We start from the raw sequence: 14831 nt of genomic DNA on the forward strand, positions 1-14831 counted from the left end.
CAATGTTCTGGCTGCATGTGTGCCTACAAGCCAGCAGAGGGCACCAGCTCTCGTTACAGATGGTTGTGAGCCACCATGTGGTTGCTGGGAATTGAACTCAGGACCTCTGGAAGGAAAGTCAGTACTCTTAACCTCTGAGCCATCTCTCCAGCCCCTGTTGTTGTTGTTTCTTTTATTGAAAATAGGTCCCTTTCTCATTCAATAATTTCCTCTCCCTCTACTCCTCCCAGTTCCCACTCACACCCTCCCTCCCCTCTAGATCCACTCCCTTTCTGTCTTTCATAGGAAAGAATAGGCTTCAAGAAGTAACAACCAAATGCGACAAAATAAAAATATAGTAAGAGAAAGCAAAAGCAGTCTTCTCATAGTTGGAAACAGCAACCCAACAGGAGGGAAGGAATCCCAAGAGTCAGAGACCCACTTGTGCTCAGTCAGGAGTCCCATAGCAGTACTAAGCCAGTAGCTATAGTATATCCTCAAAGGACTGGTGCGGATCCGTGGAGGCTGTGCTCACTGCTTCAGTCACCGTGTGCTCATGCACTTTGCCTAGTTGATTCAGAGGACTGTGTTCTCCTGGTGTCCTCCATGCCCTCTGGCTCTTCCAGTCTTTCTGCCTCCTCCACAGGACTCCCTGAGCTCTGAGGGGAGGGACTTAAAGGAAACCTACCATTTAGACTCTTTCTCCGCATAATAGCTGACTCTGGGTCTCTGTAGCTGTTCCCATCTGCTGCTGCTGGAAGCCTCTTTGATGATGACTGGATAAGGCAGTGATCTATGAAGTATAGCAGAATATCATTAGAAACCATTTTATTGTGGTTTTTTTTTTTTAAACCAGTAGTGTTTGGTTTTATCCTAGGTATCTAGTCTCTGGTTCTTGCTTACCCAAGAAGTGTTGAATGTGGTTTCCTGCCTGTGGAATGGGCCTTAAGTCAAATCAGACATCGGTTGGTTACTCCCACAAGTTCTGTCCACCATCAGTCACCCTAGCATACTTTGTAAGGATCACAGATTGTAGGTCAAAGGCTTTGTGGCTGGGTTGGTGTCCAGGCTTCTCTTTCCCTAGCTTACAGAGTACCTTCCTGATGCAGGGGAGACACTATGTGGGGACCAGCTTGACTTCTCCATGTTCAGTGAGTTGTATGGGTTTTGTCATCAGCAGTGGGGCCCACTGTCAGTTTGTGGAAGAACAATTCGTTGTCTTAGCAATAGCCGGTTGTTTGGGGATTTCCGTGGGACCCCTTGGCTAACAATTTAATTGAACACAATCCAGTCCCACCCTAGCTACAAGAGATGTCCAATTGAGCTTTCATATCCCCATTACTAGGAGTCCTCATGGGATCACCTTCATAAATTACAAGAATTTCTTGTTTCTTCTGCACTACGATTCCACACCATCCCCCAAATACCCTGGAATTGCAGCTGTCTCCCTACACTCACCCCACCCCAACTCCCCCTCCTAACCTAGCCACCCAACCCTCATGGGGCTCCTGTCTGCTCCTGTCCCCACCTGCACCTAGTCTGCCTGTAAAATCTGTTCTATCCCCCCGTCTGGGAGATCTATGTGTTTCCCTTAGAGCCTTCTCTTTGCCTAACCTTTCTGTGTCTACAGATTTTAGCTTGGGGGCTAGAGAGATGGCTCAGAGGTTAAAAGCATTGCCTGCTCTTCCAAAGGTCCTGAGTTCAATTCCCAGCAACCACATGATGGCTCACAACCATCGGTAATGGGGTCTGGTGCCCTCTGCTGGCCTGCAGGCATACACACAGACAGAATATTACATACATAATAAATAAATAAATATTTAAAAAAATAATAAAGAAAAACAAAAAACAACAGATTTTAGCTTGGTTCTTATTTACTTCGTGGCTAATATACACTTAGAAGTGAATACTTACCATATTTTTCTTTTGAATGGGTTATCTCAGGATGGTTTTTTTTCTAATTCCATCTATTGGCCTTCAAATTTCATGATGTCATTTGTTTTAACTGCTGAGTAATGCTCCATTGTGTAAATGTACCACGTTTTCTTTATCCATTCTTTGGTTGAGGGACATCTTGGTTGTTTCCAATTTCTGGGTATTATAAATAAAGCCATAACGAACATAGTTGAATAAATATCCTTGTGGTATGATTGATCATTCTTTGGGTATATGCCCAAGATGGGTATAGCTGGGTCTTGAGGTAGCTCAGTTCCTACTTTTCTAAGGAACTGCCATATTGATTTCCATGGTGGCTGTACAAGTTTGTGCTCCCACCAGCAATGGAGTGTTCCCCTTGTTGCACATCCTCGCCAGCGTGAGCTGTCACTTGTGTTATTGATCTTAGCCATTCTGACAGGTGTAACATGGACTCTCAGAGTCCTTTTGATTTGCATTTCCCTGATGGCTAAGGATATTTCTTTAAGTGTTTCACAGCCATTTGGCTTCCTCTGTTGAGATCTTCACCCCATTTTAAATCGGTTTATTTGTTTTCTTGATATCTAGGTTCTTGAGTTCTTTATATATTTTGGATATTAGTCCTCAATTGGATGTGGAGTTGGTGAAGATCTTTTCCCATTCTGTAGGCTGCTGTTTTGTCCTAGTGATGTGTCCTTTGCCCTACAGGTGCTTTTCAGTTTCACGAGGTTCCATTTATTAATTGTTGGTCTTAGTGCCTGAGCTATCCGTGCTCTGCTCAAGAAGTTGTCTCCTGTGTCAATGGGTTCAAGACTATTTCCCACTTTCTTTTCTACCAGGTTCAGTGTATCTGGTTTTATGTTGAGGTCTTTGATCCCCTTGAACTTGAGTTTTGTGCAGGGTGATGGATGTGGGTCTATTTGTATTCTTCTACATGCAGACATCTAGTTTGACCAGCACCATTTGTTGACAATGCTTTCTTTTTTTCCAGTGTGTATTTCTGGCTTTATCAAAAACCAGGTGTCCATAGGCATGTGACTTTATGTCTGGATCTTCAATTCTATTCCATAGATCAATGTGTCTGTTTTTATGCCAGTACCATGCTGCTTTCATGACTGTAGCTTTGTAGTACAATGTGAAATCAGGAATGGTGAGACCTCCAGCAGTTCCTTTATTGTTCAGTATTGTATTAGCTATCCTGTTTTTATTATTTCTCCATATGAAGTTGAGTGTTCTTCTTTTGAGGTCTGTAAAGAATTGTTTTGGAATTTTGATGGGGATTTTATTGAGTCTATAGAGTGTTTTTGGATAGGATGGCCATTTTTACTGTTAATGCTACCAACCTGTTTAGCGGGTGTGTTCACAGGGAGTGCCTGCTGGTATTGGAGGCTAGGGTACTGGGATAATTGGGGAAAGAAGGTTGGAGGAGAAGGTCTTTGTAATCCTTTGGGCTTGGGTCAGAGAGGAAAGGGAGACCTCAGGAGGTTTCCTGCTACAGAGCTGGGAAGGGGAGGGGGAGTCTCAGGAGAAGCAGAATAGCTGTAGCTCAGTCCTCAGCCTACTTGCTGCCCTGAGAGGAGCTTCCCCTGGGTTAGCAGGGGATGCCTGCTGGGGTTGGGGTCTGGGACAGAGCAGCAGGTGGGGGGAAAAAGGTTAGAAGGGAAAGATCTGTGGGATGTACAGGAGGGGGGGGCAGGGAAAACCACCACGAGTGTTCTGCTGCACAGCTGGGGTTAAGACTAGATTGGGTCTGGGGAAACAGAGAGCAAAACACTATATTTTTTAGCCTCACGCAAACAAATCATGTCATTTCAAAAACAGGTACTCACTGAGCGCCTGGATGCTCTTCTTCTGGAAAAAGCAGAGACAGAACAACAGTGTCTGTGTCTGAAAAAGGAAAACATGAGAATGAAGCAAGAGCTTGAGGTAAGATATTTAATGTGGGTTTTTTCTGTTTGTTTGTCTTTATTTTTGTTTTTTGTTAACTTAAACTAAATGTTCATGAATTTTATGGCTGAATGGTATCTTAAGCATGTAATCCAGTCTAGTGTGGGAACACACATCAGCACTTGGCTTAAGCAAGACATCAGTCAAGGTCAAGTGCAGCCTGAGATACTTAGCAAGGCATTGTCTCTAATTAAATGAGCCAGCAAGATGGCTCAGCAGATAGAGGTGCTTGCCTCCAAGCTTGGTGACCTGCCCTCAGTCTACATGATGGAAAGAGAAAATTGACTCCTACAGGTTATCTATAACCTCCACACACGTGTATAACCTCCACACACACACACACACACGTGTCATGGCACGTGCACATCCACATCATTGGCACACAATAAATAAGTTAGTGTTTTTAAAGTGCACCTAATCCAATCTTACTCTTTATCACAAATGAAAGAATCAGCTCTGAAAGCACAGGCCAATAATTCCAGCTACTCAGGAGGCTATATGAGGTTCACAAGTTCAGGGCCAGTCTAGGCTACAGTACGAATTCAAGGCTTGAACAGCTTTATAAGATTCTGTGAGGCCAGGCGGTGGTGGTGCACACCTTTAATCCCAGCACTCAGGAGGCAGAGAAAAGCAGATCTCTGTGAGTTAGAGACCAGCCTGGTCTACAGAGGGAATTAAAGGACAGACTCCAAAGCTACAGAGAAACCCTGTCTTGAAAAACAAGCAAACAAAAAATAAAGACTCTGTGTCAATAAATGAATTGAGGTGTAGGGATATAGCCCAGTAGTAGAGGTTTTGCCTGTATGTTGAGGCCCTGGATTCAAGTCCCAGTCTTGCTAACAACATTAAAAGCATGCAGTTATACAGAGATAGATTAACATTTTACTTTTTCCACCACTTAATCTTTCTTATAGCCATGCCATTCTTTAATAAAAGTCTTAATTAAGATTTTAATTAAGATTTTGAGTTTTTCACAACTCTAAATACTGTTATCTGTTTAGTTTTAGGATAGTTAATAGCACATTTTTACTTTCTTGTTTGTAAAGTTTAAACTTATTTTCTCTAAAATGTCTCTTATTAATCTGATCAGAAGCTTTAAATTGAAGTCCTTTAACTTACATAATGTATTACCTTTAAAATGATAGTCAAGTACAGAGATTTCCTAGTTGTTAGTTATTACTTTAAGTAATAGATTTTATGTTGATGATAGTAGTTCTACTTAAGTGAGGCAAATCCTAAACAAAATTCTTGAAATCTCAGTATCATATTTCTCTAGGTATATTCTGTTCATCTCTTTTCCCATCTAGTTAACTTTTTTATGAAGACAGAGATTTCTTTCATCTTTGATGACTTATTTGTGCTTATTTTTTGTAATAGGATTCGGTAACTAAACTGGAAGACACACACAAAGAGTTTGAGCAGTCACATAGAAACAATGTAAATGAAATAGAAAGTTTGAAGAATGAATTGACAGCAGCACATTCAGAGCACAGTAAAGACAAAGCCAGCTTACAAAAAGAACTGGAGGAAGCAGTAAATAAACAATTAGAGCTTTTAGAACAGCTTAAATCTCGGAGCGACTCTGAAGATAATGTTAAACAACTGCAGGAAGAGATTCAGAACCTTACAGCAGGATTTGAGGAACAGATTTTCTGTCTACAAAAGCAGTTAGAAGCTACCTGTGATGAAAAGAAGCAAGAGATTATTCATCTCCAAAAAGTCATTGAGGAGAACACTCAGCACTACCAAAAAGATATTAATACTTTTCGAGAAGAGATTGTACAGCTGAGAGCTGCACACAAAGAGGAAGTTAACGAGCTGATGTCTCAAATGGAAGCATCAGCTAAAGAACATGAAGCGGAAATAAGTAAGCTAAAAGATAGCAGAGTGCAGCAGTGTGGGGGAACTGAGAGCAATCAGGAGAGTGTAAATGATGGCACCTCAGATGCAAGCCAGGAGAACCAAAATTGCTCTGTGCCCTTACAAGAAGATCCCTTTGCAGAACAGACAGTATATGATAAAGTCAGACAGTTGGAAGAGTCTTTAAGAGAACTGGAATCTCAACATAGTATCTTAAAAGATGAGGTGACTTATATGAACAATCTCAAGTTAAAACTTGAAATGGAGGCCCAACATATAAAAGATGAGTTTTTCCATGAACGAGAAGACTTGGAGTTTAAAATTAATGAACTGTTGCTGGCTAAAGAAGAACAGGGCTATGTAGTAGAAAAATTAAAATGTGAGCAAGAAGATTTAAACAGACAGCTTTGCTGTGCTGTGGAACATCATAATAAAGAAATACAGCGTCTTCAGGAACTCCATCAGAAGGAAGTCTCTGAACTCAGTGAGACATTTATGTCAGGTTCAGAAAAAGAAAAATTAGCATTAATGTTTGAAATACAGGGTCTTAAGGAACAGTGTGAAAATCTACAACACGAAAAGCAAGAAGCAATCCTAAATTATGAGAGTTTGCGAGAGATGATGGAAATTTTACAAACAGAGTTAGGAGAATCTGCTGGAAAAATAAGTCAAGAGTTTGAAACAATGAAGCAACAGCAGGCATCTGATGTTCATGAGCTTCAGCAGAAGCTGAGAACGGCTTTTAATGAAAAAGATGCTCTTCTTGAAACTGTAAATCGCCTCCAACGAGAAAATGAAAAGTTATTATCTCAACAAGAATTAGTACCTGAACTTGAAAGTACTGTAAACAGCCTTAAGGCAGACAATAGCCTGTACTTAGCCAGTCTTGGTCAAAAAGATACCATGTTACAAGAATTAGAAGCAAAACTAAGTTCTCTTGCTGAAGAAAAAGATGATTTTATAAGTAAAATGAAAACTTGCCATGAAGAGATAGATAATCTCCATCAGAAATGGGAAGGGGAACAGAGATTGACTGTAGAACTCAAGGAAGAGGTAGAGCAAACCAGCCAGCACAACACTGAACTGAGACAAAGAGTAGATGAATTAACGGGGAAACTCGATGCAGTATTAAGAGAAAAGAGTCAAAATGACCAAAGCGTTATGGTTCAAATAAAAACTATGACTGAAGACCAAGAAGCATTGTCATCTAAAATCAAGTCTCTGTATGAGGAAAATAATAGACTACATTCTGAAAATGTCCAGTTGAGTAAAGATTTGGAAACTCTTCAGTCTGAAAAAGATTTTGCCATTAAAGAGCATGTTGCTGAATTAGAAGGGAAACTCCAGGTAATGGCTGAAGAGCGAGATAACTTAAATAAAGTATTTGAAAATGAACAAGTTCAGAAGTCATTTGTCAAAACTCAGTTATCTGACTATCTTAAACAAATGGGGCCAAACATTTTAGAAGACAATGAAGAGGAAGATGTTGTAAAAGTTCTACAAGCTCTGGGTGAATCCTTAGCAAAATTAAAGGAAGAAAGACATGACTTGGTCTCTCAGTGCGATGAGCGCGTGTTAGAATTAGAAGGAAAGATGAAGTGCCTTCAGGAAGAGAGTGCAGCTCAGTGCGAAGAACTTAGGGCTTTGCTTAGAGACTCTGAGCAGGAGAAAATTCTCTTAAGGAAAGAATTGGAAGAAGCCACATCAACAAAAGAGGCCCTGCAACTTGATCTTTTAGAAATGAAGAATGCTAATGAAAAAATGAGCCTGGAAAATCAGAGTCTTATAGCTCAAGTTGAAGAATTATCTCAGACATTACACCGCAAAAATGAAGTCCATAATGAAAAGTCTCTTGTAATAGAACACGAAAACCTAAAGCTATTGCTTGAACAAAGAGAATCTGAACTGCAAGATGTGAGAGCAGAGTTGATACTGCTGAAGGTACCACTATTTTGAGTTTTATTGATTTGAATAAATTCTTAGCTCTGGTCACAGGTTGTGGAAAATATATGCATTAACATTCTTACAGTCTGAAATCAGAACGTTTTAGCATATTTTTTTTAAATATTTTATTTTGTTTACAGTGTTCTGTCTGCATGTGTGCCTGCAGGCCAGAAGAGGGCACCAGATTTCATTACAGATGGTTGTGAGCCACCATGTGGTTGCTGGGAATTGAACTCAGGACCTCTGGAAGAACAATCAATGCTCTTAACCTCTGAGCCATCTCTCCAGCCCTTAGCATTTAATCTCAGGTGATGGTTCTGGCAAGATACACTCTGATGTGGTGTATCTCAAGCACATGTGACTAGTGATCAAAAGACTGATCTACGAAATGTCAGAATTGCCCTTAGGACACAGACAGTGTTTTTCTCTTTTAAAGAATTTTTATCAAGAAAATGAGCTATAGGGGTATTTGGTTTTAGTTAAACATTTCAAGTTCTCTTAGAAATTGTGAAGTTATGATAAGCGATGACTGTGTAGTCATTTCTTTATTACATATGTATTTGGCGTGTGTCAGATTATACATCTTGACTTTGGTATTATTTTAGCAAAGGCCATATACACAATAAAGTTAGTATTACCTGCCCTATCAATAGAAAACAAAAATAGCCAAATCGGTATTTATATGGTTTTTCTTAGTACAGATTTTCTTGTGATTAAAATGATGACAATTTTATTGTGGGGAATTAAATGAATTCTGGTTTAGGGGTTTTTTGTTTTTTGTTTTTTCCCTATAAAATCCAGGATTCCTTAGAGAAATCGCCTTCTGTAAAAAATGATCAACTCTCATTGGTAAAAGAGCTGGAAGAAAAAATAGGTAACTATGGTTTTATATATGTTGTCACCATTAATTAAACAGATATCTTACTAGTGGCAAGATAGATTGAGAAATACAGTTCCAGTTAATGAGTTATTAGATATACAGTAATAAGCTGCCTTTTCATTTACCACTGTGCTCTACCATCTGTTTGCCTTTTCCTTCAAATGTCACTTTCTGTCATTTAATCAAAAAAAATGCTGTTTTAACTCTGTTCATAATTGATTCTGTGAATTATTTTTGGATTTTCTTTTACCCACTTAGACATTTTGAATTCCCAGCTGTTCTATATAATGGCAATAGCAAGGCAAGCGAGGTCCAGACAGTATGCTCAAAGAACTCATTAACAAGAAATTAACTTTGGTGTTAGGTATGAACAGGAGGCAATGCTGATATCATAGGAAGCTGCCTGTTTTAAGAAAAATCACTTCTATTGGGTCTTGAGGAATGAGGGGTGTGATGCAAGAAGAAAAAGTATTGTAGCAAAAGGAAGACAAGTGCTTGCCTATTGATATTTTATGACATCAGGGAGCACCAGAAAGTTCCCGAGGAGATGGTTAATCTTTTATAAACTCACTAGTACAGTGTACAGATGAGTTGAGCCTTCCCGTTTGTCCATTTGTATCCATTTGTTCCTATTAGTAACTTCGTGGACTAGCTCTGTTCCTGTTAAAAGCTGAAGAAATAGACTCAACAAGTGTTGTGTGATGTATCCATGATGTTTCAGTTTAGTGCCCAATTAGGTTGGAGAAAGGAGAACGGAAAAGAATTCAGAATGATTTCTTGTTTTCTGTCAAAGATGGTTGAAGTGAAGTAGGATGTTCAATTTTAGACTAAATTTAAATACCATTTCAAGTGAGTTATCTCATAAATCTGGACTTGGGATAATTAGCCTAAAGGTAGAAAATGCATTGTCAAATTACGGGCATAAAAGGGCAAAGGTTGAGCTCCCCAAGGCAATATAGAAAAAAGACAAGGAGCAGGGTGGTTTCTGCGGACACCTTTAATCCATCACTCAGGGGGCAGAGGCAGGTGGATCTCTATGAGTTCGAGGCCAGACTGATTACAGAGTGAGTTCCAAGACAACCAGAGCTGTTACACACAGAAACCCTGTCTCGAAAAAACAAAAAAGAAAAAAGATAAACAACCAAGGAGATTGAGAAGGAGCAGCTAGTAGTAGGTAGGGGATCATTGAACAAAAATGCAAATTAAGTTATGTGCAAGTGACACATATGGCCAAACCTTCAGCCAGGCTGATGATATCATGAGTCCTGACAGGTATCCATTGAGTTAGCACACAGTGTGCCGGGCCAAGACTTGCTTGTAATGGGCTTCTAGAAAAAAATAGGGAAGAGAAACTGTTGGGAAAAATAAATCCACTAGAAAGAAGGAATTGCTCTTCTGATGATTGAACAGGAGCAGAAAAGTGTGACAGTAAATGAAACATGAAAGTGTAACAGTGGGGCTGGAGAGATGGCTCAGAGGTTAAGAGCACTGCCTGCTCTTTCATAGGTCCTGAGTTCAGTTCCCAGCAACCACATGGTGGCTCACAGCCATCTGCAATGAGATCTGACGCCCTCTTGAGAAAGTGTGACAGTGACCTTTACTACATAGTTCACTGTACATGGGTGCTCCCAGACTAATGGGCCTGAGCAGAACTCTTGAGTTAAGAAAAGATAACAAAAGCAATGTCCTACACTGGAGTTTAGCTAGACGAGGCAGTCAAATAGGGTGAAGGGGGAGAGGTTTACAGACTTGGCCTGGAGGAGGGCTGTGCATGGTTCCTTCTCTGTGCCCTACATCTTCCCTACTTGTCCTGATTTGCAAACCATCTGCAGTCTTCTCATACTCAGCGTTAAGAGTCATGAGGACTTCAATTCCTAAGTACTTAAAAAAAATGACTTTTTAAAAATGAACCATTAACAGATATTTAAAGTTTGACATAATTTACCTCACATGGCTAATGAATAATAAAGGTTTCTCTTTACAAAAATAAGAAAAATTCTAGCTACATGATGTTAAGTTCAAGCTGCAAATTCTGTGTCCAAAAAACATCATTTCTGGACTTAAGCTAAATAATTTCACTGTTTTTTCCTTTTAACTTCATATACGGTCCTTTCATTTTCTGTTTTAGAAAGTCTGGAAAAAGAATCCAAAGACAAGGATGAGAAAATAAGTAAGATAAAACTAGTTGCTGTGAAAGCAAAGAAAGAACTGGATTCTAACAGGAAAGAGGTAAGCCAGCATACAGCCCAAGATTTCAGAATCCTGTGTTGTCCTATGCACAAAAAACACTCACTGTGTTCACAATAGGCCCAGACACTAAAGGAAGAACTTGAATCTGTCCGGTCAGAAAAGGACCGCCTGTCTTCTTCTATGAAGGAGTTCATCCAAGGAGCAGAAAACTATAAGGTAAAATTTACTGTAATAACAGGCTTTATTCATAAGTAATAGACATACTAGAATTGTAAAACTTGTACATAAAATATATTGTTTTTTGTTAGTTAGTAAAATAGAAATATCCCTGTATTTGTTTTTGTATAGTATACATAAAGGGTTAGTCTTTGATTGTATCTGGTTTTTGTTATTTTTAGATAGGGCTTCACTATGTAGTCCCTGGGCTTGAGAGCAGGCTCACTACCTGCTCTTCCAAAGGTCCTGAGTTCAATTCCCAGCAACCACATGGTGGCTCACAAACATCTGTAATGAGGTCTGGTGCCCTCTTGAGGAAGAGACCTCATCAGTCATCCTCATCAACTTAGACCATGAAACCCAATATGGACGAGTTCAACAGAACCAGCATATCCAGTTTGCCCACGCATGTTTCCGCATTGCTGGTGCATAAGTTTCATTTCTATGGAGCCCTGGCTGGCCTAAAACTCACAGAAATCCACCTGCCTCCCAAGTGCTGGAACGAAAGGCATGTGCCACCACACCTGGCAAAGTTAGCCTTTAAATAGTGCCTTTAAATTCTTGCTTTTTAAAAGTAAAGTCTATTTGGGGATTTCCTTGAATTAAATGTAAGAAAAAGATGGCTATCGTGATTTAATATGTTCATGGCTAAGTGAATATATCTAAAACTCTAGGTAGACCTATCAGAAAAGTAGGCAGGCACATAATTACTTGGAGGTAATAGACTTGTTTAATAACATGAGACTCTTTTAAGTTAGATGTTTCAAATCTAGTAAAATCACTAAATGCAAAGTAAGTATTGCATTTCTTCATATACTTATTCAACAGTATTTATGTACAAGGGCTAAATTCCCAATTCTGGACAGTTGATGTCAACCTGGTAGACCAACAGAGTTTCCTAAATTCTTGTCCTCTTAGTCTTAAATTCTGGTAGCAGTAACAGGTAGACAGGACAGAATATAGTTGCTGTGTAGAACAGTGACTAGGGAAAGAGGATAAACAGTAGAATTCTAATGTCAGACTCGGACAGATTAACCAAAGGTATAGAGATTCCAACACATATTACAGACTGTCTTCCAAACACTTGCCTGTCTCACACGCGTATTTCTCAGAAGAACTGTAAGACTTTAAGACAATCCAAAAATGTAAGACTTTAAGACAATCCTGAAGCCATTTTTGACAATTCTGAATCCTCTCAGCCTCTGTACCACAGTGCTTCCCCTCCTCCCCTGGGAACCAAGGACCTAACAGCTACACTCGCACGTACTCAGTTCCTGAACAATTACCCATATACGTATGCTTTGGTTTGGTCCCCTGGGAAACGGGGTCAAAATGACCTCTTACCTCATCTGATCTGGCAACAGCTCTCCAGTCAATTATTGGTAATAGTCCTTTCAAATAAGCCAATCAGAATAGTCAAAGAACAACCCCCCTTGTTTCTGTGGCCCTTTTAAAAGTAGACCGTACCCGCTATTCGGGGTCCCCCGGCTTCCCGAATGCTGGGGGACCCTGTCATGACAGAATTAATAAAATCCTCATGCTTTTGCATCAGCTGTGGTGTGTGAGATGGTCTCTGGGGGCGACTCCTTCTCGGTGTTTGGACGCTAGAGTCCAACAGAACCAGTAGAAGTATCTTGTCATCACCAGCTTCTGGGTAAGCAGGCTGAAGCACAGAGCCTCAAGGCCACAGCCTTACAGTGTTGGGAGACTAGTAATGTAACAGAATGGGAATCTTGCCAGTTGTTCCCATTCTGTTCATTTGCCAACTGAGTTATAATATATCACACAGAGTTGCAAACAGAAATAAATGAAGAAAGAATTAGATATTTGAGAAAAATATAATCCATCCAGTCCTTATTACATTCTCACATCAAAATAAAATCTGTATGTATGAAACATTTTCTAATATCTAAAATAAAACCGTCAGCCCTTTACTGACTTCTGCTACCAAGTACTTTTTCTGAACTTAAGAGCAATTTTTGAATTTGCAAGTTAAAAAAATTGAAAGATTAAACTTAGACCTAGTTTAGTTCTGGAAAAAATAGTAGATTTTGGAACTGTAAAGTATAAAAAAGCAAAATCCTGGCTATGCTGAGAAACCCTGTCTCGGAGGGGGAAAGGCAAAGTCCTAATGTAACTGACCCATGATAGATGAATAAGCTCATATTTAAATTTTAAATGTGTTTTTAATGAAGTTATAAGACTGTATATATTAAGAGTGCTAATCTTTTATCATATTGCCAAGTGCTAGTTTTACTTTGATATTTTATAGTCAGTATTTTAAGAATCTCAAATGTGCCCTAAAGGCATCAAGATGTCTAGATTTGTGTTCTCACCTAGTGGATGCTTCGTAACTTAAAGCTAAACCTTGTCTTTATTGAAGAATCTTTTGATAGAATATGATAAGCAGTCAGAACAGCTGGATGTGGAAAAAGAACGAGCTAATAATTTTGAACATCACATAGAAGACCTTACCAAACAATTAAGAAGTTCAACTTGTCAGGTAATTTCGACAAGCAAATTATAGCAAATGCATTTTAATTTCATTTTTCTCTTGCATAGAAAGTTAAACTATAGTCAGAAGCAAAAATTCTTTCTCTTGCATTTTTCTGTGTTTGGAGAAAAATTTGGAATTTAAACAGCTAGCACACCCTGTTTGGCTTGGCCCTTTCTCACTGTTGACTTGTGGGGGCTCTTGTCGGTGTTAATTTTAGGAGCACGGCACCGTGTGCATGAGCGTGAAGACTCCAGCTAGCCTCAGCCCACCAGGATTTGGGTTTGGGTTTTTTATTGTTGTTTTGTTTTTTGCTTTTCACTCTGCTCACACTATGGAAGGCTTAGAAGCTTTCTGGCTTGCAAGGTTTGCCAGGTCAATATCAGCAGTATTGTTTTTTAATCTTAATTCTTGATTTAAGAGTAATTCTGTGGGGTCATTTGTGAAATCACTTTTCATACTGTGCTAATGTTCTCATTAAGCATTTCATCTATATAAGTTGTGTGCTCACAGTAATGAATCATTTGTATTCTAGTGTGAAAAGCTAAATTCAGACAACGAGGATCTCCTGGCTCGTATTGAGACTCTGCAGTCTAATGCTAAGTTATTAGAAGTACAGATTTTGGAAGTCCAGAAAGCCAAAGGAATAGTAGATAAAGAACTGGAAGCTGAAAAATATCAGAAAGAACAGAAAATAAAGGTAAGAATAGCCCTGAGATTTGTTCCCATGTACACAGTGGCATTTTAATCACATATTGCTTGAATGAAGAGTCTTGCTGAGTACATTTATGCATACACCCTAGTTAATTTCTTAATGTACACCAACTCTATGTTATAGAATCTGTCCTAAGCTATATTTTTTCTGGGCATACAGGTTTTAAAGTTTTGAGACATTACAAAACATCTTGTGTGTTTGTGTATGGTGTGTACTTTATACCTCCTAACAAATGTTGGTTCTATTGTGAATTATTTAATTTTAGGAACATGCCAGTGCTGTAAAGGAGCTTGAAGAACTCCAGCTCCAAATCGAAAAAGAAAAGAAGCAGCTTCAGAAAACCATGCAAGAACTGGAGCTGGTTAAAAAGGTACAAAACTAGTCTCCAGAGAGAGCACTCAGTGGCAGAGTGCCTGCCTAGCGTGCCTGAAGCCCTGGGTTTGATTGCCAGCACCTCAGAAACAGAGAGATGTTTATAGAACTACATGGCTCATACTGTTGCAGTTCCACACACTGGAAAAATATTTTAACTATTGGTTATAATACTAAAATAATCCTTTATAAATTCTTAGCCTCAGTAAATTGAAACAGTTGTCTGTTCAGAAGAATCTAGGCTCATCGGGCGGTGGTGGCGCAGGCCTTTAATCCCAGCACTCGGGAGGCAGAGGCAGGCGGATCTCTGTGAGTTCGAG

The 14831-nt window shown here is 39.4% G+C and overlaps 1 protein-coding gene across 1 annotated transcript in view; it reads left to right on the forward strand.

Annotated features, from left to right (window-relative positions):
• Gcc2 (GRIP and coiled-coil domain containing 2) overlaps positions 1-14831 on the forward strand; it is a 43272-nt gene that overhangs the window by 7147 nt on the left and 21294 nt on the right. The window contains exons 5-12 of the mRNA XM_026778214.1: positions 3715-3819; positions 5218-7641; positions 8446-8518; positions 10653-10753; positions 10832-10930; positions 13314-13433; positions 13960-14124; positions 14405-14509. Coding sequence (XP_026634015.1) covers positions 3715-3819; positions 5218-7641; positions 8446-8518; positions 10653-10753; positions 10832-10930; positions 13314-13433; positions 13960-14124; positions 14405-14509 — 3192 coding nt within the window. The remainder of the gene's footprint in view (positions 1-3714; positions 3820-5217; positions 7642-8445; positions 8519-10652; positions 10754-10831; positions 10931-13313; positions 13434-13959; positions 14125-14404; positions 14510-14831) is intronic.

The sequence above is a fragment of the Microtus ochrogaster genome, unplaced genomic scaffold (genome assembly GCF_000317375.1).
Source record: "Microtus ochrogaster isolate Prairie Vole_2 unplaced genomic scaffold, MicOch1.0 UNK113, whole genome shotgun sequence".
NCBI lineage: Eukaryota > Metazoa > Chordata > Mammalia > Rodentia > Cricetidae > Microtus > Microtus ochrogaster.